This window comes from Odocoileus virginianus, chromosome 27 (assembly GCF_023699985.2).
Source record: "Odocoileus virginianus isolate 20LAN1187 ecotype Illinois chromosome 27, Ovbor_1.2, whole genome shotgun sequence".
Taxonomy (NCBI): Eukaryota; Metazoa; Chordata; class Mammalia; order Artiodactyla; family Cervidae; genus Odocoileus; species Odocoileus virginianus.
The window spans coordinates 27777951-27805740 of record NC_069700.1 but is presented as its reverse complement, the minus strand read 5'-3'; the positions used below and the strand labels follow the sequence as shown (position 1 = coordinate 27805740).

The 27790-nt window shown below is 48.9% G+C and overlaps 2 protein-coding genes across 2 annotated transcripts; one reads left to right on the top strand and one right to left on the bottom strand.

The window, feature by feature from the left end:
• Nucleotides 1-774: 774 nt before the first annotated feature.
• On the top strand, nucleotides 775-8538 carry GUCA1A (guanylate cyclase activator 1A). The gene is made up of 4 exons (XM_070456441.1): nucleotides 775-2025; nucleotides 7348-7497; nucleotides 7865-7958; nucleotides 8251-8538. The coding sequence occupies exons 1-4, from the start codon at nucleotides 1825-1827 to the stop codon at nucleotides 8421-8423; spliced, it is 618 nt and encodes a 205-aa protein (XP_070312542.1). The 5' UTR covers nucleotides 775-1824; the 3' UTR covers nucleotides 8424-8538.
• A 1342-nt stretch (nucleotides 8539-9880) lies between these two features.
• Nucleotides 9881-20644, bottom strand: GUCA1B (guanylate cyclase activator 1B). Its single transcript, XM_020884274.2, has 4 exons — nucleotides 20309-20644; nucleotides 13574-13723; nucleotides 12113-12233; nucleotides 9881-11191 (listed from the first exon to the last, which is right to left on the bottom strand). Exons 1-4 carry the CDS (start codon nucleotides 20513-20515, stop codon nucleotides 11064-11066), a joined length of 606 nt encoding a protein of 201 aa, XP_020739933.2. The 5' UTR covers nucleotides 20516-20644; the 3' UTR covers nucleotides 9881-11063.
• Between the last annotated feature and the right edge of the window lie 7146 nt (nucleotides 20645-27790).

The following is a 27790-nucleotide window of genomic DNA, read 5'->3' as shown; positions in this document are numbered from 1 at the left end:
CACTGATGGCTGGAAGGCTGTGACTGCCCTTCGTTGAACTGGGCCACCTCTCTGAGCTGACCTCTCCAGGCCCAGTTCCTCTGTCTGGTTCTTAGGGAGTAATCTTAGGATGACAGCCTGACACTCTTCCCACAAAACTGTATAAGAACTACCGACTTCCTGGTGCCTCCATCCTCAAACTGCCTCTGAGGGCTCTAGTTTGCTTTTATTTTTAAATATGTTTTTGATGTGGACCATTTTAAAAGTCTTCACTGAATTTGTTACAATATCACTTCTGTTTGATGGTTTGATTTTTTGGCCGTTGAGGCATGTGGCATCTTAGCTCTCCAACCAGGAATCAAACCCAGCAATCTAACCTGCACCCCCTTTATTGGAAGGCATAGTCTTAACCACTGGACTGTCAGGGAAGCCTCCTCTAGTTTACTTTTTTTTTTAATGCAGAGAGGGAGGTCCACATAGCAGATAAGGGAGGCAGACAGGGAAGGGACAGGACAGAGCTGGGGCTCAAGTGCTCTTGAATGTTGGCCGGGGACTTCTCTGATGGCCCAGTGGCTAAGAATCCATGCTTCCCACATGCCACGACCAAGAGTTCGCATGACACAACCAAAGACCCCACATGCTGCAACTCAGACCTGGCAGTGCAGCCAAATAAATAAATATTTAAAATAAATATTTTAAAATTATATATATATATAAATAGTCTATGGCCGGAGAGTATCCCACTAGAGATCAGAGAAAGATGTCGCTGCATAGATGGGCTTCTATTCTCGGCCAGGGACGCTTCCAGGACCAGCAGGTAGCAGCACGTTCACAAACACACATACACACACCCACACATGCCCCAGGCCACTAGGCACACAGTGTCCCCTCCCCCTGCCTCTGAGTGGTGATGGTGTCAGGTTCAGAGTGAGATGGAGGGCTGAATTCTAGCCTCCCACGATGGGAAAGATGCAGCTTCCAGGAACATAAGTGTGGTCAAAACAGGACCAGTGTGTGTGTGTGTGTGTGTGTGTGTGTGTGTGTGTGTGAGGCTATGTGTATTTGTGCAGCTTTATGTAAAAGGGGTTTCCCTCTGACTTCTCTGGTCTCGTCTGGGGAGCCCATAAATTACGCATCGCCCAGACCCTCTCATATGTTAACTATCCGTGATATGATTGGAACTCCTCTGTCATGACAGCCAAGTGCAGTGCACAGCCTGGGTAACTGTACACAGCAGTCCTCTCAAGGGCCCTCAACTGGCCCAGCTCTGGAAGAGAAACCAGATCTTTCTCATAGGTACCTCAATTCCGTGTCTGAGGACAGGAGCCAGAAACACTGAGCACCCATTCAAACCAGGAGAAGGGAGTGGAGGTGACAGGATCAGAATAGCTGTTGGCTGGCCACCCACTTTGTCCCCATAAGAAGGGATCAGGAGATTGCAAATTGGGTAAGAAAATCCTCTCACCTCCAGCTCAAGACTGTAATCCTGGGCCTCTGGACCCCTAAGCTTTGTTCTATTTTCGCTCCTCTTCTCAGAGTGAGCGGGTCTCCATTGGCTGCAAGGATTTAGTGGGGACTTTTAACACGCGTTCTCCGGCAGCCCTTGGATCTGGTGTAGGCTTGCACAGCCCCCGTGGCCTCCTCTCTTCTGCTTACCTCCTCTAGTCATTTCCCTGCACTTTGGGATTCGTCAGGCCCTTCCGCGCTCAGATCTGGGGAACTCAGGCTCGTGAGCGAGGAGGGCCCAGTGTTAGGAAGCCCAGCCGCACTGGTGTGGGGGCCAGCGGTGACCAGCGGTGACAAGAACCAGTGCCCCTTGGGCATCAGCCTCCACGGGCCTGAACGATGGGGAACATCATGGACGGTAAGTCGGTGGAGGAGCTGAGCAGCACCGAGTGCCACCAATGGTACAAGAAGTTCATGACAGAGTGCCCCTCCGGCCAGCTCACCCTCTACGAGTTCCGCCAGTTCTTCGGCCTCAAGAATCTGAGCCCATGGGCCAGCCAGTACGTGGAGCAGATGTTTGAGACCTTTGACTTCAACAAAGTGAGCCGGGCTCTGGGTGGGGAGCGCTGCAGGGATGCCCCGGGGCTAGTGAGGGGGTGGGAGGGGCAGGTGTGAGGACGGCTGGGGGAATGAATGTTTATCTGAATGTCTACGTCAGGGACTCCAGTTTTCAACATCCACTGAGCACCTACTGTGTGTCAGGCACTGGAGGTTTAGAGACGAATCAGCCCTCGTCCCCGGGGAAGAGAGAGACTCCGGTCAGTGCACTCGGAGGCTAGACGTTGGTTTCCTCTGCCTCTTCCACATGTGCAATTTACCCCAGAACAAGCGTGAACACTTAACAAGACGGTCGTCGAGCACCTACTAAAAATGCTTGATGCTGCTCCTGGTGTCTCTGCAGAGGCCCCGAGATGCTCCCAGGATGCAGAAGGCAGAGGGGCGGAAGGCAGAAAGCAGGGTGATGAGCTTCAGGCCTGCTGGTCTGGGGTGGGCAGGTCCACGTTGTTTGGGTCACCCATCCCATGATGATCTGTGGACCCTAGAACTGGGGACAGTCAGGGTTGCCTGGTCACCAGGGAACCCAGGCTACGCCAGCTCCCAAGTCCCCGGTGACCTCAGTTCATCCTAAGAGGACCTAATTATAGACGTTTCCCCAAGGGATCACCTGGACGCACCAGGAGAGGGCTTCCTGAGAAGATAGAGGGGGCACTGTGAGTTTCCGTCCCTCGTTTTCATCAGCTGGGTGGCCTCGGAGCCCATTTCTTCCCTGCTCTGCCTCAGCTTATTCACCGTCAACTGTCATGGACATCAGGAGCATCAGTTAAGATGTTTCTTGGTATTTTAGAGCAAACCTTCCATTTATTTGGAGCAATTCAGTCAAGATGTGGTGGTAGAAGAACGTAAATCCACACATCTATCTCTGCCTCCCTTCTGGCCCCCACCTGGGCTGCTGCCTCCTCCAAGATGACGACAGGAAGCTGCCAAGTATCCACTGCACGCTGGGGAGACATTGCCCAGAGCTTTTCCGGCTCCCATCACTGCCCAGAGAGTCCCAACATCATTGTAGGTGGGGCTTCTAGGGAAAGCTGAGGCTCAGAGGCTATTTAAAAACTCGCTAATGTTTAGGATCAAGGGGCCAAAGCAGCTTATGGGCTTTGAGTCCCAGCCTCAAGGGCAGCATTGTGGTGCCTGAGAGCTTTCCTAAAAGGGGTGCGGGGTCAGAGTACTGGAGCCCAAGTTACAGAGACCAAGAAGGGATGGCATCCTCACGCTAGACCCCTGAAATACTCCAGAAGAAAGGGTCTTTCCTGAAAAGGTGTCAGAGTCCATGGTTGAGCCTCAACTCATTATACCCACATGCACTGAAGGAACTCAGCTTCTTGCCTGTTAAGGAAACCCTTTGGATCAAGATAACCCTTTGGATCTGAGATCTAAGATGACAGTTATGGGGGCGGGGCAACCCCTCAACCCTGTATTTGGCTAACCGAGTCATTCAAATGCTAGCTCTTCAATTTCTGTCAAAGTAAGCACCACTGGTGACTCGGACAGTAGAATTCGCCTGCAGTGCTGGAGACCCGGCTTCTATCAGTGGGTCAGAAAGATCCCCTGGAGAAGGGAATGGCAACCCAGTCCAGTATTTCTGCCTGGAGAATTCTATGGACAGAGGAGCCAGGCAGGCTACAGTCCATGGGGTCACAAACAGTCGGACACAACTGAGCAACTAATGCTTTCACTTTTTTTTTAAAAGCACCACTTGTATTGTCCCAAACCCGACCTCTTTAATTCTACTCACACCCCCACCTTAGGGCCTGGATTCCACCAGGCACTCTTCCTCCAGAATTCCACTCAGCTCACAGCTTCCCCAGCTGCAAGGCTCTGGTCAAATGTCTCCTTTTCACTGATACATGCCCTGACGTCCTGGTTTCAGCCCTATTTAACTGGGACTAGTCACCACCCGGGCATTTCCTCGACCTTCCCTTTTCGCTTAGAGCATGTCTCCTCTTCGTATTACAAGATGATGTTGAATAACATTTAGCTGCTATGATTATGGTCAAGCTCCCTGATGGAATGTGAGCTCCACAAAGGCAGGGATTTTTGTCTTTCTTTTTCATTGCTGTATCCTTTGCACCTAGAACAGTGCCTAGAACACAGTAGGAGCTCAATCAGTATTTTTACTTGAGTGAATGACTATATGAGGAATTATGAGTTTTATGGACTACTTATATATAATATATATTAATTTACATTCATGCTTGCTAAACTGAAGAGCATCTTTGTAACATTTGAAGTGTCTTGTACACTGAAGGCATAAATCACACTTTGGACACTACTTCCACCCACTGCCACCAGCATAAGGCAGTGGGGCAGGTTGGCTACAAGATGGGACCCAGGACTAGGAAGTTTTGATACAGAAGACTGGAAGTTTTGGGGAGTGCCAACAATAGCCCTTTGGGCCTATTTTTGTTGATGAAGTTTTGTTAAAACACACCACATGCATTCTTTTACAGATCATCAAAACTGAAATATGTGCTATGTGGCCCTTTGTAGAAAAAGTTTGCCAGCCCTTGAATTAGAAGAGAGTTGTATCCTAGGAAACTGTACCGGGTGGGCAGGGTTTGGGGGTACGGCCATGAGTAGGGAATGTGACCAGGGCAACCCGCATATGCTTTGCTTACTTCAGAGTTTTGCCTGAACTTGATTGTGACTGGCAATCACACAGGTGCACACAAATCAATGTAAATCTCCCATCCCTGCATCTGAGCACTGGGTGGCAATTAGGAGACTCAGTTTATTAATATTTATTTATTTATTTTTTGGCTGTGCCACGAGGCTTGTGGGATCTTAGTTCCCCGACTAGGGATTGAACCCACACTCTCCCGGCAGTGAAAGTGGCCGAGTCCTAACCACGGGACAACCAGGGAATTCTCAAGGAGACTCGGTTTCTAGGCAAGGCTTTGTCATTCACTAGCATGTGGCCTAACCTCTCTCACCTTCAACTTTTCATCTGAAAATAGAGATAGAAAAACCCAGAGGTGGTTGTGAGATTAAATGAGTACAGTGAATGAAACACACATCACCTGAAGCACAAAAAACAAGTTAGTATTGTCATAGTCTTATTACCGATCTAACCCAGACCACAATCCTGAAAAGCACACACTGTCCTTCTGTTTCAGAACTCAGACCCTGAGGCTATCTGACTTGTCCAAGGCCACATCTCTCCCAAGACAAGGTTTAGGTCTTTCTGGCACAAACGCACGTGCCTTTCCATTGCCCCATTCTGGCCATTTTTTTATTACAAAAAATTCTAAAATTAAAAATTTTAATTACCAAGAAATGACAGCTCATTGTAAAAGTTTCCAACAATACAGAAAGATAAAAAATGAAAAGCAAAGTGTCCTTATCCTGCGTCCCCTTGCCGGGGGCGGGGAATCTCCACAGTGGTAAGAAAGCAAACCTCGCTTCTCTGAACATGGCTGCAGGGGGGCCTGGCTCTACCATGACAAAGACCCTGAGAGGAGGGTTGGTCAAGGAGTGATTGAGGGACTTCCCTGGTGGTCCAGTGCTTAAGATTCCGCACTTCCACTACAGGCGCATGGATTTGATCCCTCGTTGGGGAACTAAGATCCTGCATGCCCCATGGCACAGCCAGCCATGTGTAGGAAAGCCCTTGAACACGAGGAAACACCCTGAAAATATTCGCTATGATTTTGACTTCCATCGTGGAGCTCAGAATGGTCGAGGCCTCACCTAAGGCCAGCACACGATTGGGAGCTCTTAGAGGCCTTCCTGTTCCATCTCTGCCACGTCCCTAATAACAGTACCCCAGCCTCTGCTTGCACACTTTCAGGGACAGGGAACTCATTACTGCACGAGGCTGTCCCTTCCACTGTGGGCAATTCTGTCTGTTAAAGAGTTCTTCGTACAGACCCCAAACCTGCCACTCAGTAACTTCCTGGTTCCAGAGTGAGGGTTGTAAGTGGAGCAATAGGGGCTGGACTCCGGGTTCACAGGCTCTGAGTCCAGTACCCCTTTCCTTTCAGCACTCAGCCTCTCTTCAAGACACAGGCTTCCCTTTCCCAGCTTCTCTTGGCTTGGGCAGAAGGTGGGCAGAGGCAGGCCTGTGTTTCCTGCTTCCCTGACCTTATTGGTAGGGCTGGCAGGGCCAGGTGGAGAGTCAGCTGCTGAACATATGGGGAGTCCTGGGGAAATATCCTGCAGGAATGTCTTGTACCGCCTTCCCCCATGGCCAATCCCTCCAAGACTCAATGAGGGCACCGCCTCCCCCAGGAAGCCTTTCTGCTGCCTTTGCCTGGCCGCTCTCCTGTCTGAGTCCATAATGTCCCGTCCAGATGTGCTGTCCCCGAACATATGTCATGATGGCATCATGATTTCCCTATGGTGATGGTAGTAATAATGTGCGTGTCAGTTGTTCAGTCGTGTCTGACTCTTTGTGAACCCATGGGGTGTAGCCCATCAAGTTCATGTGATTTTCTAGGCAAGAATACTGGAGTGGGTTGCCATTTCTTTCTCCAGGGGATCTTCCTGACCCAGGGATCAAACCTGGGTCACCTGCATTGCAGGCAGACTCTTTACCATCTGAGCTACCAGGGATGCCTTGGTAATAATAATAATAGTAATAATAGCTGGCATTTACTGAGTGCTTACTATGTGCCAGGCAGTGTTGAGTGCCTTACATACCTGCATTTATTTAAGTCCACATCAATTCCATGGAGGTGGGAGCTATTATAATGGATCAAGGGTCATGTTGAATCCTTCCTCCCAGATCCTACATATTTGAGAAGGTGGGGCAGGATTCCAGCCTGTGTCCTCAACGGTGCGCTCCCATCAGGACGGGCTTCTATCTTACTGAGTTCTGGATCCTCAGTCTATCACAGCACCTAGTCGGTGTTCAGTAAGCTTCCAAGAATAAAGGGAAGGAGAAAGGCACTCGATGCCTCCAAATCTACCTCTATTCCTTATCTAGGCGCCTTAAATCTCATTCAAATTACGCCCCTGTTCCTAGGGGGTTGTGTCTCAACTACACACATCTTGTAACAACACCCACCAAACTGGAAAAGGGCTGAAGTTTGAGGATCACAGTGACGGCTGGAACCAAAGTACCTGTGAAGTGATAGCAATAAGCCATTTACACTCCAGTGGGGGGTTGCTTTATCGGATTTGATAAACCAGTGGGGTAGGTAGGTTGGACTAAGAAGGACTATGAAGGACGTCCAGGAGACAAAAGCAGGTGGGCGCCAAGGGGGCGGGGCTCAGCGTCTCCAGGGCCCCTGGGGGCTCCGGGGGCGGGGGCATGGGCGGGGCCTAGACAGACGAGCTCAGGCGGCCACGCCCCCCGCCCAGGACGGCTACATCGACTTCATGGAGTACGTGGCGGCGCTGAGCCTGGTCCTCAAGGGGAAGGTGGAACAGAAGCTGCGCTGGTACTTCAAGCTCTACGACGTGGACGGAAACGGATGCATCGACCGCGACGAGCTGCTCACCATCATCCGGGTAACTCCAGGTGCCGAGGGCCGGGCAGGGGCGGGGCCGAGCTGAGAGCCGGGGTTGGGTCTTCAGCCGTCTGGGGTCTGTCCGCGGGCTCGGAGGGGGACGGGATTGAGACTTAGGGTCCCCGCGGCGGTTCGGGCCTTCACCAGCTGCGTGACCTGGGCCAGGTTCCCCTGGGCCTCAGTTTCCTCTTCTGCACCAAGAGCTGTAGATGCGCATCCCCAGCTCCGTCTGAGGCCCCGGGACACCTTGACTTCTACTCCCCTCGCTCCCCGACTGTCCCGTCGGGAGCTTGCCGAGCTCTCTCTGCCCCATCCACCGCTGAGACGAGTTAGGACCGGTCCTCTCACTTCTCCTTCTTCCCTCCCAGGCCATCCGAGCCATTAACCCCTGCAGCGACTCGACCATGACCGCCGAGGAGTTCACAGATACAGTGTTCTCCAAGATTGACGTCAATGGGGATGGTGAGGCCGCTCTGGGGCTCCCCAGGGGAGGGTCACTGGGAGCGTCACCAGGCTCAGAGGGGGAGAGGGCAGGAGGCGAGAGGGAGGCGCAAGGCCGCTGCCTCCGCCCTGGCCACGGAGCTGGCTTTGGGGGATGTCTGCGCCAGACTTTGGTCTCTGGCTCCTTGGCCGTCTCTGTTCACAGCCACTTCCTCCAGCCTTGGTTCTCTCCCCCTTACAAGACTGCAGCTCTGGGCCCGGGTCAGCAGACGTGAACGCCTCCTGCCCATGATGCCCTTTCTTTCTACCCCAGGGGAACTCTCCCTAGAGGAGTTCATGGAGGGCGTCCAGAAGGACCAGATGCTCTTGGACACGCTGACCCGAAGCCTGGACCTTACCCGCATTGTGCGCAGGCTCCAGAATGGAGAGCAGGATGAGGAGGGGGCTAGCGGAAGGGAAACTGAGGCCGCGGAGGCTGATGGCTGAGCTCACTGCCTGCTCTTTCTGTACTGGGGAGGGTACGGTGTACGGTGGTGCCTGGTGTTTCATTGTTGTTTTAATACTAGATAGAGTCTACTGAAATTAAAGGCCCAGCCCACTTCTTAGGGGTCCATGGTGGTAGCGCGGGGGCAGGAGTCCAGAAAGGGGCTGGGGGGGTGGTGCGTTCTGGAACTCTCTGTGTGACTCAGCTGGTGGTGACTGCTTCTTGCAGCCTTCAGCATCCGTCAGGCTCCTCCCTACCCCCTTCCTGCACCTCCCCCAGCTTTGACCAGCTCTTCCACTGAGCTTCTCTGGTTCCATGCTGTTTTAGACACAGAAGCTCTGAGGCAGAGGTGGGCATTCCCAGGACTCCAGTGGGACCCTGCAGATCTGGTGGCTGCAGCCTTCATCTGTATTGTCACATGCCCTCCCTGCCCCCAGCATCCCGGAGCCTGCTAGAGTGGTCTGTGTTGATTCATTCCTCCCTTCAACAAGTGTTTCTCGAACAGCTACTTATATTAATGCTAGATGTTACACGTGCAAAGAGGGCAGTTTGCATTCTCAAGAAACTCACAGCATCCTTATCAAACAATATGCCAAGAGAACTTATGATACTATAGACAGTCCGCCTTAATCCATCGGGAACCTGTATTTATTCAGAAGTGACTGCACAACGCCCTCATTCTTCCCCTGCTGGCCCCTCGGTGCTATGTGGTACCACATGGTACCCCATAGGATTGCGACTCATTGTTAATGGCAAGTGTCCCGACCATCCCTGATCTAGCCTAAATCCCTCTTACCACAGTGAGACCTGGCACCCGTTGGGAAGTGGAACAGTCTCTTACAGGGGGCCCTTTCTGCATTCTTTGCACACTCCAGCTTTAGGAACACCTGACCAAGACCCTGGGGAGAGACACAGGCTGGACTAGTTGTGATCACTTTTTTCAGATATGCTCTTTCCTTCTGAGCTTTGAGTCTTCACTTCAGCTGGGTAAGGGGGAGGTTCTGGGAGCAAATGGAAATCCAAGGGGGTGGGAGGGAGCAAACAAGGGGAAAGTAGGGGTGGAGCCCCAGCCTGCAGAGAGCCCCCTGGGATGGAAGAGAGGGGGCATTTTGTTCACACCTGGCCTGTCCATCACGCGGACCACTCTAGACTGGAAGTCAGCCGGTGCCAGAGCACAGACATGGAGGGAAAGTGAAGCTCAATGCCAGGGGCAAAAGGGAGTTGACATTTCTGCTGCTTCTCTTGGTGGCTGCCTCTTGGGAAATGCTGGAGGTCAGAGCTGGGAGGGTATCTGGATAGAATTGGACATTTCCCCAACCTCATTCACATACCATCTTCATGATTTGGAGCATATCTGTATCCCAGCTGGATTACTATTAGTTTTTAATTGACTATTTTTTTAACCTTACATTTATTTTTACAGTTAACTTTATATGGATATCACGTCCATGAAATCACAGGATCTACAAATTAGTTTTATTCTTCATACTTCAACACAAAAACATATCTATTCGCATGGATTTCTTTTTTTAGTTCCTCAGTACAGCCCCCTGCAACCAGAGTGACTGCCTTTTTTTTTTTCTTTATTTTTTGGCTGTACTGCATGGCTTATACGATCTTAGTTCCTGACCAGGGATTGAATCCAAGCCCTCAGCAATGAAAGTGCAGAGTCCTAACCCATGGATTGCCAGAGTGACTGCCTTTTAATCTAGTTTCTGTATGGAGGTTGCACATAGAATTGTATAACAAAAAGAATCCCATATCTAAAAAGTAATAATCTGAAAACTGCTTGTCGAGTCCAGCCTGCTCATGGTGCAGACAAAACACCTAGGTCATGGAAAAGAAATGCCTGCCATGGGTCACACAGGAGTTGGAAGCAGAGCCTGTCCTAGAACCCAGGCTGGCAGGCCCCAGTTCTCCCCAGAGATAGAAGAAAGGTTCCTCCATCCTTTAAGGAGACATACTTGGCTTGTGGACTTGGGATGGTGAATTGTGGAGGGTCCATTCTAGGGGTCAGGGTTGGAGAGCTGAGTGTGAGGGATGATGGGTAGGGAGGGTTGGAAAGGGGCTGGCGGAGCAGTACCAGGGCAGAACTGAAACAGCCCCTTTAAGTACAATCTACCCCCTCCAAGGGCAGGAAGAACAGTCCTCGGGATCCTCGCGGGATGTAATTGTTATCCATCCCTTCTCCCCAGTTCCTACCTTTCCTTCAGAGTCAACAACACCTGCCAGCCCCACCCTTCTACTAGTCAGTTTCACACTATGTGGGCATTCTCATCGCTAATTTCATCTACGGAACCCCTACCCCTAGATCTCCCTGCTTCCAACTAAGAACCAGGTAGGAATCTGTGGGAACCCCACAGTCACCTAGAAAGGCATAGCTTTCCCAGAAGCAGCTGAAGGGGGAGAGGAAGCCAAGTCCCTTCAGTACCCAATGAATCCTCCCAATGGAACAGCCCTATTGGCCATTTCAGACTAATGACCCCTGCCCTCCCCACTCAGCTCCACTCCCTGCAAGGGGATGCCGGGAAGTTCAAGCCAGGATAAGAGTGGGCATAAGCAGTTTGAACCAGGGACCCTCCCACTGCTCTGGAAACCTGGTGAGTCTGGAGTCTTGGAGGGCTCCTAGGGCCCTGGAGCCCTCAGAACATGGCACTTTTCCGCCTCTGCTGAGAGATCCAGCTACTGGGGTTCAGATCCATCTGCAGCATCTTCATCACCCACTTGTCACGACGGGCACCTTCAACGAACTCATTCAGGGATAGCTGGCCTGAGCAAGGAGTAGGAGAGACAGTCATGCCAGGTCAGGGAATGAAGAAACAGGGTGGGGATGTACACAGACGAGCCTGCGGTCTCAGGGCCTGAGCTTGGGCTTTCCTCCAGGAATCTCCTGGAACCTCCAAGGGTTTCTTCAAGGGACTTGCTTTGCAAATGAATTCAAGTTTTACTTTTGCACGTGGGACCCTTGAAATGTTCTTTTGCAAATTAATTCATTCAAGTTTTACTTTTGCACATGGGACCCTTAAAATGTTTTTGAGGGCTCTTCTGGGTGTGTTCCCAGCCAACTGCCTCTTTGCACAGCCTGGGGCTGGGGCACTGAGCTACAGTGATGAGAGTCCAAGTACGTGACCCCATTTACTCCTTTCAGTTATTCTTATTCCCGCTTTCCAGGTGAGAAAACTAAGATCAAGCTGAGAGGGTAAATGAAGCATCCTGGTCTGCCTGACTCCAAAGCTCCTCTTCTTCCACGGCACTTGCCTGGCAACTCCAGTAGGAGTTTTAATCCCTCTCACAAGCCTCACGGGGCTTCCCCAGTGGCTCAGCAGTAAATAATCCACCTGCAATGCAGGAGATGCAGGAGATGCTGGTTCGACCCCTGGGTCGTGAAGATCCCCTGGAGGAGGGCATGGCAAGTCACTCTAGTATTCTTGTCTGGAGAATCCCCATGGACAGAGGAGCCTGGCGGGCTAGTCCATAGGGTTGCAAAGAGTTGGACATGACTGAAGTGACTTAGCATGCACGCACAAGCCTCACATGCTAGTGACAGCCTTGTTATTTTATGTTCTCTTCTCCACACCCATCTCACTGCCGGGAAGTGAAGGGCCTGGTCTAAGGTGACGTGGAGAAAGTGGGATGACCCAGGATGGGGAGCCCCCTGCCCCTGCCCCACCATCGTCTCTGCTCCAGTTACCATCTCCATTTTCATCCACCAGAAGGAAGATCCTGTCCACGACCTCCTCGGGCGTGAGCAGCTTGTCTTGCTGCTCAGCCTCCATCTCCACGCTGCAGGCTTTCTTCAGCTTGTAGATGGACTGTGGGAGGGAAGCCAGTGACATCCCAAAGACCCTGCACACTCTGGACCCCCCCACACTCCCCGCCATGACCCACGTCCCTCGGCACCTCATCTTCAGCACTGCCCCCAGTCTGTACATCTGAGGATCACGGGACCCAGGTCCAGACTAAAAGTGACCTGTGCTAAGGCTGTTTCCTCAGGGTTTCACGGCCTAATTCCCACCGAGGAGTTCCTGGCTTCACCCACTGCCCCATTCCCACACCATTGGTGTTTCCACTGTGAGCATCGGAGCTGACACCCAAAACCTCTAACGAAGGCACAGTGATGGCCTAACCTCTACTTTACAGCAGAAGACACGGAGACTTCAGTAGATTTATGGGTGTGTGTGAAGTGTATGTGTGTGAGATAGGATGATGGGAGACACAGGTGTTTGGGCTGCAGGGATAAAGCACAGGTGTCTCCCTTGCCCTATTTCTGGCAATGAGGCAATGTTCAGAAGTGAAAAGGGGCAGAGACAGACAGACGTGAGGAGAATCCTCAGTCCTTGGCTGGGGCTTTCCTAGGACAGAGGTGTGCACTGGGGGTCCCCACACCTCACTGCCCAGCAAGCACATGGCACAAAGCAGGCACCACTACAGGCAGCCCAGCATTTCCTGGTGGATGAACTTGAGTGAACCACACAACCTCAGTGGGCCAATTTCCTTTTCTGTAAAATGGGCCAACATCTCCCTCCTTAGAGTGAAGTTCTGGAGAGTAAGAGGCTAATGAGGGTTTCAAGCAGAGTCTGAGCCAGAGCACTTTTTCCCCTTGCTCATTCTTGCTAATAGTCAATCAGCTTTGTTGATCTTTCCAGAGAACCTACTTTTGCTTTCAATGACTTTCCTTGAGCGTTTGTGTTCTGTTAATTTCCATTCTTTATTAATTCTTTTCTTTTGCTTTCTTTGGGCTTACTTTTCTTTTTTTTAACTTTGTTGAGATGACTTCTTGGACTGCTGATTTTCATTTCAGTCTCTCTTATTTTCTAATATATACATTTTAAGGCTACAGATGTTTCTGCAAGCTCAGCTTTAGCTGCATTCCAAAGTTTTGTTATGTTAGTATCATTACTCAGTTCATGATATTTTGTGTGTGTGTGTGATACTGTTTTTTTCGATTCATGGAGTATTAGGAAGTAGTGTAATTTTCAAACAGATGGGGATTTTCTCATTCTCCTTTTGTAATTGATATCCAGCTTAATTTCTTGGTAGTTGGAAAGCACATTCTGAATGATCCCAATGCCCCTTCCCACCCCCAGGCCCAGGGGCCCCACTTCAGCATCCAGCATGCCCAGGTGCCCTCACCCCTCATCGTGACACTGACCTCCACGATGTCCAGCAGCTCCTGGCGGTCGATGCTGCCATTGCGGTCCTTGTCGTAGATCTTGAAGGTCCACTTGAGCTTGTGCTCCAGGGTGCCCCTCAGCACAAGGTTCAGAGCTGCCACGTACTCCAGGAAGTCAATGGTGTTGTCCTGCATTGGGGGTGGGAGCTGTGAGGCACCCTTCAGCCCCCCACCCCGTCTCTGGGAGCACTGGTGGGAACTCTATTCCAGGCCACGCTCCCTGAAACTCAGGGCTTGGCCTCCCTGGTGCATGCATGTGCCTCTGCATCTGTGCTCATGGCGTTTTCTACCCCGGGATTCATTCTCAGTCTCCATGATCACCCAGTCCCACCTGTCCTTCAAGGCTCAGCTCAATGGTCCCCTCCTCCAGGAAGCCTTCCATCTCACACCACTTCAGCCACAATGACCGCCCTCTCCCTCTTCTGACACTCCCAGCTGTTGTTTCAGTAGCTAAAACAGTCAATCCTAAAGGGAATCAACCCTGAATACTCATTGGAAGGACTGATGCTGAAGCTGAAGTTCCAAGACTTTGGCCACCTAATGTGAAGAGCTGACTCACTGGAAAAGACCCTGATGCCCGAAAGATTGAAGGCAAGAGGAGAAGGGGGTGACAGAGGATAAGATGGTTGGATAGCATCACTGACTCAATGGACATGAGTTTGAGCAAACTCTGGGAGACAGTGAGGAATAGGGAATCCTGATGGGCTACAGTCCATGGGGTTGCAAAGAGTCAGACATGACTTAGTGACTCAACAACAACAAGATGGACTGTAGCCCACCAGGCTCCTCTGTCCATGGGATTTCCCAGGCAAGAATACTAGAGTGGGTTGCCATTTCCTTCTCCAGGGGATCTTTCCGGCCCAGGGATCCAACCCACGTCTCTACCACTGAGCCACCAGGAAAGCCCAGCTCCTACCGCCTCTTCTACCCTTAACTGCCCTGTACGTGTGTCTCACTCTCGAGCAACAGTCTATCCTCCAGGAGAAAGGAGAGGGGTTTACATTGCTTCTGTTTCTCCTCCACGCCTAGTACAGTGCAACTTCTGCCCAGAGTCTCATAACTACTTACAAATTTATAAAGAAATGATTGACTTAAGTCTGAATATAAGATTAACATAGTTTTGAAAGGAGATTAGAAAGCAGGACCTCACATATTTCCAGGTTGGGATCTCAGCTCTCAAATCCCAAATCAAAAATGGGAATCATCAACTTCCCCAGGAGCATCCGTCATTCCCATGACTCTGTAATCAGAATGGCATCACTAGCCCAGAGCCCCTCTGTCCCACTGGGTCAGGCTGCATGGGAGCCTCAAGCCCTGTTCAAGGGGTGCCTGGGTGGGCAAGGTATAGACAGCAGGAGAATACAGCCCCACATGAGGGAAATAGAAAAGCTTAAGGGAAAACCAAGAAAATAAAATGAGCCTACCTCAACACCTCCAGAGCTTAAACCAACATCCTTTATATAATTCCTCTGGTCCTCCATACTCCTCATTGTTTAAATATTTACCTAATTGAGGTCAGGCTGTAGCTATAGTTTTAGTTACTGGGTTTTTATTTAAAATTTCCCATGCCTTCAAAATTATTTAAAATAATACCATTTTCTTTTTTTGAGGAGTACTGGGCAGTCCCTCTTGTTGAACATGGTTTTGATATTTTACATTACACAATGAACATCTTGTGCATACGTATTTCTTATGTTTCTGGTAATTCCTGTAGGGCAGATTCTTAGCAGTTGCTATTTTTTCTGTTTTTCCCCCACTAGTCTTTAATGCATTATTTTTGTAGGTATATAAGTTCTATGAATTTTTAAATTGATGTGTAGTTGATGAACCATATAAGTTCTAGGTATACAATATTGTTGTTTAGTCGTTAAGTTGCATCAAACTTGGACTCTTTTTCGACTCCATGGACTCTAGCCCACCAGGTTCCTCTGTCCATGGGATTTTCCAGGGGAAAATACGGGGGAGGGTTGCCATTTCCTTCTCCCAGCGGATCTTCCCAACCCAGGAATGGAACCCGAGTCTCCTGCATTGATAGGCGGATTCTTTACCACCCAGCCATAAGGGAAGCTCCTAGATAGTGATTCATAATTTTTAAAGATTATACTCTATTTGCTGTTCTTATAAAATATTGGCTATATTCCCTGTGTTATACAATATATCCTTGTAGCTTATTTATGTAATAGTTTGTATCTCCTAATCTCCTACACCTGAATTGCCCCTACCTCCTTGTTCTACAAAATTGTATCACATGTGTAGACACATGTAGATATGTAGATACCAGTAACTCTCAACACAAAGAACCTCTCTTGTGTTACCTCTCAAAGGTCACATCTTTCTCTCAACCATAACACTTGGCAACCGCTGTTTTGTTCTCCATCAATAATATTTTTCACTCTGAAAAGAGTATAAAAATAGAATCATGTAGTGTGTAGTTTTCTTTCACTCAGCACAGTGCCCTGTAGATTCATTTCAGTCACTGTAAGCATCAACAGTTCCTTTTTTTTTAATTGCTGAATGGTTCGCCATTTTATGAATGGTCCCTAGTTTGCTTTCTGTTAGCCCATTGAAGGTTATTTGGCTTGTTTCCTGTGTTTTCCCCCAGCTTTATTGAGGTATAATTGCACAATAGCCTTTTAAAGAACACTGTATAAGTTGAAGGCGTACAATGTGGTAATTGGTTGTCCTTTATAAGACTGTTTTCATTAGTAATTATTATTTGTTAGGCTTTCTAAAATTAGATCTTAGGTTTCTTTTTATTGTGCCCTGGGGCGTATGGGATCAAACCTGCACCCCCTGCATTGGGTGCATGGAGTCTTAACCACTGGATCACCAGGGAAGTCCCTTAGGTTTCTTTTTAAGTAAGAATTCAGTTAGGAAATTATGCAAAGTGGGCCATTTGTTTTACATACATCATCTCCCTCAGGTCTGCTATCCCCATTTCATGGATGAGGAAACTGAGACTCAGAGGTTTAATAAGTTGCCCAAGAAATCCCCACCCAGCAAGTGGCAGAGTCTTTCAAGCTACATGCCTTCTCCAGTTCATCAGGTTGGGAGAAATTTCTTACTCCACTCAAGGTCTATTACTGTCTAAAAAATGAACCTGGTGGCTAGCACCAAGGGGAGTAAAACACACAAACCCCAAATCACCAGCAAAATTCTGCTCTTCAGATCTCTAGATTTCCCCTCATTCTCTGTCTAGGACTTTCTGTTCTCACAACATCCTGTCTCAACATGATGCGGTTTCCACCGTGACCCCTCTCCTCACATGCGTCTCCGTGTGGAGCAGCCCTTTCCTGACAAGTGGTCTCATGTGTGAGTTTACTGCAAACCCCAGGACCAGTTCTGGGACCCTCCCAGCAGGGGCTCCGCTCATCCAGTGCGCACGCGCTCTCGTCAGCTTCAGTTACCCACGGAGGCTGAAGATGACGGAAACGCCTGTCTACGCAAGAGCTGGAGCAGAAGTGACAAGCGTGTGATCTGCTCTGTGGGATTACCTGCCTCGTTTCTCCCTGAATTGGCTGCATTTGGGAACCGGCCCTGACCTCCCCCCCAGCACTCGTTACATAAGGACCTTGAAGGACATTTGACCTTCATCCTTCCTTTTCCTCCATCCAGAGCATTACAGGCAAGCACCAGAGATGGTGTCACTACCTCCACCAGGAGGGAGCATGGCAGCAGAGACGAGGTGCCCCTACCTCCTTGCCACCACAAGACTCTGTTCTCACCACCACAGATCTTGACGTGTGAGCTAAATCTGAGAGCTCTTTTGATTTTTATCTGCCCCAGAAATCTCAGATCAGTTGCTCAGAAATGAGACTTGCTGATTGTAAAGGTTGTTCTGAGGTGGGAAGTGGAGTCGGGCAGGAGTTTGGAGACAAAGACTAAGTGGGAAAAGAAAAGGAAGAAGGCTTAGCTTCTGACAGAGGAGCTGAAAACACCTGCTAGGAGAGCTCTTCCTTACAGCAGGAGGCCAACTAATAAATAGAGAAGGGACAGTGGAGATAGAAAATGATCAATGGATGCCAAACCTAGGGGCTGATCATTTGATGAGCAATAGGAAGTTTACTTAGTCTCGAAGTATGAATACCTCCCTATAAGATTCTTATTAATTACAAAGAAGAAATAGTCATTTTACAGTGAAATCCGGCAGATACCACATAGCTAAATGATCGAAGGGACAAACCAACATCATGTGCCCTCTGATGTCACATGCTCAGAAGCACACAGCATCTCTTCTGGGGCATTAATTTCTGCCAGAAGTGTAACCTGTGTCTCATCACAAGGCAACACAGGGTAAACCCAGATCACTGACTTGCAGTCTTCGAAAATGTCAGAGTCAAATAAGATAAAGAAAAGCTGAGACTAAAGGATCCAAAGGGCATCAGGTCCGGGGGCAGAGGGAAGGGATGGACAAATTGGGAGATTAGGATTGACATATATACAATACCATGTGTAAAAGAGATAGCTAGTGGGAACCGCTGTAAAGCATAGGAGGCTCAGCTTGGTGCTCTGTGATGACCTAGCGGGGTGGGATGGGGGTGGAGTGCAAGGGAGTTTCAAGAGGGAGGGGATATACAAATAAATATGGCTGATTCACTTCATTGTACAGCAGAAACTAACATAACATGGTAAAGCAATTATACTCCAATTTTTTAAAAAAGGCTAAGGGGGAGATAGGACATTAAATGCAATGTGTGATCAAACTTTAAAAAAAAAGGTTGTAATAGGTGTCATCAGGACAGTAAACCAAACATGAATATGGATTGTTAATTAGATAACAGAACTTATTAATGTTGAATTTCCTGAGTTTGGTCATTTATTAGGTTAAGAGAATGCCCTTGGTTTTAGAAAATACATATTAGAATACTTGGGGTAAAAGGGTGTGATGTCTATATAATTTTCTCTAAAAATATATATATTTATATATATAATATACACATATATTGTGTACATGTATGTATACATGTATATATATAATACATCACACAGAATAGTAAAGCAAATGAGTCAAATGTAAACAATTGGGGAATTTTGATAAATTGTAAATGGGAATTACTTGCACTACCCTTATAATTTTCCTGTAAAGTTAAATTGATAAATTCATGGGTGTGAACCTTGCCACATACTACCTGATATATTTGTTTACTTTTCTTCTGACGTTCAACGCTTCAAAAAATCATTTCCTCTCTTAAACAGCGCAACAGACCGCCTTCTAGGCAGGAGCGCTTGCCTGGGATGCAGGACCCCTGAGTTTAAGATCCTGGGCAAATCAATTCACTGAATTTGGAGTAACAACCTCGGCCTGCTCCCTTCCAGGGCTGCGGCTGATTCAGAGACGTCTGTGGAAGGAGCTTTGGGAAGGCTGAAACTCAGTTGAGATCTGGAGAGTGTTCACCTCCAAGGTTTTTGTTGCTGCGATGATGCTGACCCCGCCCTACCGCCCCCTACAGGCGCAGAGGAGATGTGCACTGATAGTACCAGAGGCAGAAAGAAGAAAAGCGTTAGTCGCTCAGTCGTGTCTGACTCTGCGACCCCGGGGGCTGCAGCCCGCCAGGCTCCTCTGTCCTTGGAGTTCTCCAGGCAAGAACACTGGAGTGGGTAGCCATTCCCTTCTCCTGGGGCATGGTGGGACCTAAGAAGCGTTCCCAGTGACTCACTCTGAAAAGTGAAGCTCTCCTCCTACACAGAAGTGGGGTATCCACTGCTTTTTCCAGATTAATTATCTAGGTCCAACCCACTGGCCCCTCAATTTGAGGGAGTGAAACAGGGGTTTAAGGCAAACTTAATGGTTTAAAGGACTGTGGAGGCACTGGACTGGGTGGCCTTAAATAATGACGGGGTTTCAATGTTTAAGGGCTTTTCTGGTGGCTTACATAGTAAAGAATCTGCCTGTAAAGCAGGAGACCTGGGCTGGATCCCTGGGTCGGGAAGATCTGCTGGAAAAGGGAATGGTAACCCACTCCAGTATTCTTGCCTCGAGAATTCCATGGACAGAAGAGCCTAGTGGGCTACAGTCCATGGGGCCACAAAGAGTTGGACACGACTGAGCAACTTTCACTTTTTTCTATGTTTAAATTCAATTCCCAGGTGTACATTTATAAAATATATTATCTTCTTAGCTCCTGGTGCCAACCATGGACTTGCAGAAACTCTGTGGATGGATGATTTCATGGAATCTTCCATGGCTTGAAGAGCAGAAACAGACTTTTGCAATAATCCTCCATCCTCAAAGTCCAGGAAGGAGCCTTCTCCAGCGTTCTGGGTGGGAACAGCTGATCTGTCTCAATTAGAAGGACCCTCAGCAAGGGGTGACTCATGGGCTGTGCCAAGATAGCTCCGCCCATTAAACCCCTTATCTTTAGAGCAAGGGGAGCCCTGATGGATGTGAAAAACCACATCCTGTCCATAAATACACATAGAGAGGACCCTGGGTCTTTCTGCAGAGCCTCGCTTCAGCTCTCAGGAAGAGGAAAAGTCAGATGAAAGTGGAGAAATGGAGAGAAAAGATGGGAAGGAAGAATGATGGGAGAGGGAGAAGAGTTTGGAGGAAGAGTGAGACAGAAAAGGTGAGAGAGGATGGAGAGGAAAGAAGAGCTGAGGCCGAGCAGGAGGACTGGCAAACGGAGCTCCCACCGAGGGTGCTCCTTTAGTCAAGGATGAGCCCTGATCATCCTCAAGGATGAGTCAAGGATCCTCCCCCTCGGGGCACCTTACCCCATTCTTGTCGAAGGCTCGGAACATGCCCTCCACGTATTGGGTGGCCTCCTCGTTGTCCGTGACCTTGAAGAAGCGCTTAAACTCGTGCAGGAAGAGCGTGCCGCTGGGACACTCCTCCAGAAACTTCTTGTACCACTCCTGCAGCTCCGCCACGTCCACCGTGCCATTCTCCTCCGCCTCCTCCCAGCTGAACTGCTGCCCCATCCTGGCCCCAGGACGGCAGGGAGCAGGGTCTCTGCCTCCTGCTGAGACGCAGCTGATCGATTCCTTTGGCGAGGGCCCTCTTCCTACCTCTCCTCTGATCTGCCAGCCTCTTCATCATCTCCTGGCCAACCGAATGGGACAGGCAGTGGGGGGTGCTGGCAGTGAGGGGGCGGGACCAGGCCAGCTAAGTGCCTTAAGATTAGAAGATTCCCCTGGAAGGTCTGACCTCCAGTCAGCTAAGCTCCCCCAGCCTCACCCCTCCCTTCAGTCTGGTCAACCACTCAAGTAAGCTGCCCAGTAGATTCTGAAAAGGGAGAAGGGGCAGAAACAGAGGTAGGCAGACGGAGGGGGAATTGGGAAGGCAGGCTGAGACCCTCCCATCGTACACATGGGCCCTGTCACTTTCGGTAGGGCACCATGCAGCTCCAGGGAGGCCCACCTTGGAGACGCAGGAGACTCTGATATCCAGGGAAGATGCACGTACACCTCCTAGCCCATAAAACAGAACGGCTGGTGAGCTGGGGCTGGCCCTCCACTTGGTCTAGTGAGAAGCAGCAGGATCTACAATGTGAAGGGCTCTGGGTGAGCAGCTCTGTACCCCCCCCAACCCCATTGTTGGTCCCCAGCACCAGGGGTCCCCAACCTCTGGGATCTAATGCCCAATGATCTGAGGTGGAGCTGATGCAATAATAATAGAAATAAAGTGCACAATAAATGTAATGCGCTTGAATCATCCCCAAACCATCCCCTATTCCCAGTCTGTGGAAGAATTGCCTCCTATGAAAACAGTCCCTGGTGCCAAGCAGGCTGGGGTCTGCTGTCCAGCACGATACCTGAAGCTCCTTTACAGGCCAGACCCTTGAATCTTCACCCATGACCCAGGGGAAGCTTGGAGTCTTAACCACCCTACAGGGGAAGTCCCTTCTCTCGCCCAGAGATGACTGTTCCACCACCCTTCCAACCCTTGAAACTTCCTCTGGCTTGCACATTCAGCTGATGACCTTGTCACATCCTTCACTTCACAGAGAAGATGCATCAGACACACCTCTCTGCACCTGTGCTCACATACCTGGCCTCTCTTCCTGGTTCGATGGACACAGTCCCTTTCCCACTTCTCCACCTGTCAGCTCCTCCACTTGTTTCTAGCTGTCACCTCCCTTTGCCCAACCCAGCACTCCAAGTCCACAGCCATCCCTTTCTCTTCTGCACCCTCCACGTGTCCTGCGCTAACAGATCATTCCCATCTGCAGACGTGCCTCAACATTACCCCTACTAAAACAAAATAAGACAAAAATTCCTCCTTGACCCCATAGTCGGAGGCCACCTGTGACTTTCTGGGGCCTACTGTTGCCTTCATGGGTTATAAGATAAAGATTGATAATTAAATAGTAAATAATGATATATTAAAAGTGCTATTTTGGGACTTCCCCAGTGGTCCAGTGGTTGGGAGTCCGCCTGCCAATGCAGAGGACGCGGGTTTGATCCCTGGTCCAGGAACTAATATCCCACATGTCACGGAGCAACTAAGCCTGTGCACACAACTCCTGAGACCACGCTTCCTGCAGCCTGTGCTCTTCAACAAGAGAAGCTACCACAAATGGAGAGCAGGCCCTGCTCACCACAACTAGAAAATGCCTGCGTGGAGCAACGAAGACCCAGCACAGCCATAAAGAGAAATTTAAAACATGAAAGTGCTATTTTATCATTCATTGGTAAAAAGAGGAATATAATCCAGTTCCAGTCCAGACTGAATTATATTATTTTTGAAAGAAATTAAAACATTTAAATTAAAAATATTGTGGGCCCTAGACACGGTGCCCACTAGATCCAATAGTACTGCCAGTTACTGCTCCCCTCCGGCCGCTGTCCTCACCTTGGCCCCCTCTTACAACAAAACCCCTGATGGAAGATGTTATTTTCTGAAATTGGCACTGCAGTGGGTCTGGTCTCACGTGTTCTTTGCAACCTGGGGAAGAGCCAATTTCTCTCTCTTCAACCTGGATGGGACTTTGCAGTACTCAACGAAGAGAATGGGCTATGTGGTGCCTAAGGCTGGGTCATCAAAGGCAGTAGGGTTCATCCCTGGCTCTCCCCCAGGACTTGCCCTTGGAATGCAGCCATCATGTTGTGGGGAAGCCCAGGGCTTCTGGGTGACAGCCAGCTTCAGCCACCAGACTTGTGGGCGAAGGGGGCCAGTGAACCTGCTGATGCCTCCAGCCCTGGCCTTCCAGCCGCCCCAGCTGATACCACACAGGGCACACCGTGTCCCCACAGAGCACTGACCTAACTGTCATGGAGCTGTGATGTGTTGGGCATTTTTGAAGGTAGCAACAGATAACTGAACCTGTTTCACATCCCCTTCTTTTATAATTTGGCTGCACTGGTCTTAGTTGCAGCCCATGGACTCTTTAGCTGCAGCATGTGAAATCTAGTTCCCTGACCAGGGATTGAACCTGGGCACTGGGATCTCAGAGACTTAGCCACTGGACCACCAGGGAAGTCCCTCCTCTTCATTTCTTATTCTCTCCTCAACTTACTCCAACTGGATGCTCATCCCCGTCACTCCATAGAGAAAGCTTTATTATGACCAACTTTTCTTGCAGCTTCAACACCGCCTCCCAAGTTCTTTCTTCAGACACTTTAGGGTTCAAGGACTCACGTGGAGCCTGGCTCCACTCCAGCCTCACTGATTGCTCATCTCCTTTGCCAGCACCTCCTCCTTTTAAGCAAATCTCTCTGCTTGGGCTTCCCAGGCTTGTCCTCAGGACTGTGCTCCTCTCTACTCATATATGCTCCCCAGATGAGCTCATTCACCCTCAACATTACACACCATTTGTAGCTTCCAGATTCAGGACCCCAGCTACCTACTGAACATTTCCACTCAGATTTGCAGACTTACCAAGGCCAAAGCCAACATACTGATAGCCTTCCTAAATCCCTGCTCAACCCTTCTCCACCTCAGTCATGGAATCACCATTTATCCAGTTGCTTAGGCTAAAATCAAGGAGTCAGCCTGGAGTCCTCTCTTTCTCTTAGATCTCCTTTCAGCCTACTAGAAGGTCTTTCTGTTAGCTCCACCTCCAAACTTATTCTTAATATAAGTTTCCCATCCCCTCCATCCCTGCTGCTCTGTCCAGGCTACGTCCTCTCACTGGTCCACTGCAGCAGGTTCTGCCCCACCCTTCCCATCACCCCTTCCTTTCAGTCCATACCAAGCAGCCAGAGGAATGTATTCTAAAGGGTAAATCAGATCCTATCACTGTCCTGCTCCAAACTCTCCCACGGCTTCCCACTGACACTCAGGATAAAAGCCACACTCCTTCCCATGGCCATGATCTAGTCCCACCCACTTCATGTTGCTCTGCCCTTGTCCTCAGACGCGTCACACTCTCTGGCCCTTAGCATTGACTGGTCCTGCTGCTTGGACTGCCCTTCCGCAGACTCTCATTCAGCTGCCTCCTTCCTGATGGTCTCCTCTCCTCAGGGAGAACTTTCCCAATCTCATCTCAAGTAACAGTGAAAGTATCAGTCGCTCAGTCGTGTCTGCCTCTCCGCGACCCTATGGACTGTAGCCCACCAGGTTCCTCCGTCCATGGAATTCACCAGGCAAGAATACTGGAGTGAGGGATCTTCCCAACCCAGGGATGGAACCCAGGTCTCCTGCATTGCAGGCAGATTCTTTACCATCTGAGCCACTATTAGTGGCTTTCATCCCAGTAACCACTCAAGTAATTTTGTCGTTATCCTACTTTAGTTGCTGCCTAGTGCTTAACTGCATTATCTATGAAATGATCTTATTATTTTTTTCCCCATATCATGTTTTCTCCACTAGAGTCTTAAGATCCCAGAGAAGAGGGGCTTCACCATACACGGTGCAGAATTTCCAAAGCCTAGAACAGTGCTTGGCATGAACAAGGAATTCTTGGCACAAACAAGACTTGTTGAGTAACGGAGCAAAGCGCTTGGCACATGATCAGAGTTGAATTCATGTGAGATATTACTTCATACTTTTACAAGACAACTGCCCTTGATTCCTTGGAGTGTCTGGGTTAGCAGATATATGTTGATGTGAAGAGACAAGGTGATTTTGGCACTGGGAGAGGCCTCCAGTTATTTTCAACCCTGTCCCCATCTCAGAACACCTGAAGACAACATATGCTGTCACTATGGCTGTGTGAAGATGGTGTCACCCCTATCTACCTCTTCACATTTGTCGCTATTTGGCCTGAGCAATTTCATTTTCACTTTTCACTTTCATGCATTGGAGAAGGAAATGGCAACCCACTCCAGTGTTCTTGCCTGGGGAATCCCAGGGACGGGGGAGCCTGGTGGGCTGCCGTCTATGGGGTCGCACAGAGTCGGACACGACTGAAGTGACTTAGCAGCAGCAGCAGCACCAGGCAATGTTGAGGAATAAAGGATGATACCTGTGTTTAAGAGACCATATGAATGAAATAGAACTTCACTTAGCTTCTGGCTGAGGAATCTAAAATTCAATGGGCTTTTCATGTGGGTCAGTTGCCCATGACCTGCCCTTAACTACCGCTGAGCTGTTGGGATATAAATATATCGTTTTAAAGAGGCTTAGGACTCCACAGACAATGATAGCTCGCAGTGAGTAACAACAGTAAGGCTTTAAGGAGGGCAGGGTTAGGAATTGAGCAGGGATTTGGAAAGGGAACTTTGGGGATCCCAGGCACTTAGCCCTAAGCCTGGCTCCAGGGGTATGGAAATGCATGTGAGCGACAAACCAGTCTACAGAGCCCGGGACGGCCCTGGCCTGCAGCCCCACAGCTGCACCAGGCTTCCTGTGACCCAGGAGGCTCCCCCCGACTGGCGCTTACACTCTCCTGTGGCCACTGTAGACAGTCAGGACCAATGTCAGCCTTGAGACCACAGGGATCCAGCTGTGGGTTATGCTTCTGGCCTTTATTCATACACATTTACATCTTTTATTCCTTATTCCCCCCCATCTCTTTATTTCTAACCCTTGGGGGAAATTAGTATACTTTGCTAATGTGCAAGGGGACATAAATCTGGATTTTAGGTTTGAACAGTCTGCCTTTAATATGTGGGCATTCCAGTACATATTTCCACTTTATCTTCCTGGACCAGGGAACAAACTCATGTCTCCTGCATTGGCAAGTGGATTCTCAACCACTGGACCACCAGGGAAGTCCCACCCTAGCCTTTAAAAATTAGGTTCTAAGGCGGCTGTCTCTGTTGTTACTAACTGGAACTCATCAGTTTCACCTTTTTCGTCTGTTTTATCTGTAAACTGAAAGGGCAATTGAGTGGGCAAGTCAAACTTGATTTTCTCTTCCATAAAATGGGGATAATAAGAGTAACTACTTTATTGAGTTGTTACAAAGATTACAAAGATAGTATCTGTAAAAAAGATGGTATCTATAAATGCTTGGTAGAACGTATGGGGGTTATTATAATGAGCACACTACATGTTTTCTCATCTAAATTAAACTTTGCAACCACTGTAAGGTATCCTCACCTTGGAGGTATTCTGAAGTCCATTCCTGCTGGTTTTTAACTGTACAGCACATGAGCATCTGGAGTACATTGTTTGTTCTGCCACCTGGTAATAACTGTCAACTGAAAAAAACGCACAATCTACAAGTGAGAGTTATGTTTTATTTGCTGAATGAAACTGAGGACTTAGGCTCAGGACACAGCATCTCAGATAACTCTGAGAGGCTGCTCCGAAGAGGCAAGGGGGGAGGGCCAGGATATATAGGGGTTTTTGCAACAAAGATTAGGTATTCAGAACATTACTGTAAAAGAAAAACCAGGTATTTAGTTAACGAATTTAGCATTTTTCTAAGTATGGGAAGATGCAAGAGTCTGGGCTCACTGAAATCCTTTCTTTGCTATCTGGAGTCAGTATCCTGTGCTTCTTATCCTGCGTCTCCTCAGCATGCACAGTTGGGGTGGCTGTAATGTGAGGGCTTGATGGCTGTGACATTCTTTGTTTACTGATACGGCAGGCAGTATTTCTCATTTACACACCTGATACTTATTGAATGTCTTATTATCTGCCTGGTACTGTGGTACTGTGTGAGGGGCTTTGTAAGTTACCTGATTTAATGCTCCAACCTTCGTAAGATTTCCTACATTTTTCTGAGTAAACTGAGGCTCTGACAGGGTTAAATGTCTTGCCTAACTTCATAGCAGTTAGTGGGTTTCAACTCTTATCTGCCTCAGGCCTTTTAGGCTCCAGAGTCCATGTTTTATTTACTTCAGTTCAGTTCAGTCACTCAGTTATGTCCGACTGTTTGCGACCCCATGAATCGCAGCACGCCAGGCCTCCCTGTCCATCACCAACTCCCGGAGTTTACTCAAACTCATGCCCATTGAGTTGGTGATGCCATCCAGCCATCTCATCCTCTGTCGTCCCCTTCTCCTCATGCCCCCAACCCCTCCCAGCATCAGGGTCTTTTCCAATGAGTCAACTCTTCACATGAGGTGGCCAAAGTATTGGAATTTCAGCTTCAGCAACAGTCCCTCCAATGAACACCCAGGACTGATCTCCTTTAGGATGGACTGGTTGGATCTCCTTGCAATCCAAGGGACTCTCAAGAGTCTTCTCCAACACCACAGTTCAAAAGCATCAATTCTTCGGCGCTCAGCTTTCTTTATAGTCCAACTCTCACATCCATATATGACCACTGGAAAAACCATAGCCTTGACCAGATGGACCTTTGTGGACAAAGTAATATCTCTGGTTTTTAATATGCTATCTAGGTTGGTCAAAACTTTCCTTCCAAGGAGTAAGCGTCTTTTAATTTCATGGCTGCAATCACCATCTGCAGTGATTTTGGAGCCCCCCAAAAATAAAGTCTGACACTGCTTCCACATCTATTTCCCATGAAGTGATGTGACCAGATGCCATGATCTTAGTTTTCTGAATGTTGGGCTTTAAGCCAACTTTTCCACTCTCCTCTTTCATCAAGAGGCTTTTTAGTTCCTCTTCACTTTCTGCCATAAGGGTGGTGTCATCTGCATAGCTGAGATTATTGATATTTCTCCCAGCAATCTTGATTCCAGCTTGTGCTTCTTCCAGCCCAGCATTTTTTTACTTGGCTACTCATAAATGTTGTAGTAAAGCTAATTTAATAATACAGCTTAAGGAACAAGGAATGGTAGCTGACAAACAGAAATGTTAAGAAAATAGACTGACTTAAAATCATTGCTTTACGTGTTTACTGTGGCATAGCTAAGTGGCCCAAGGACATATTAAGTAATTCTCTTTGAAATCAAAAC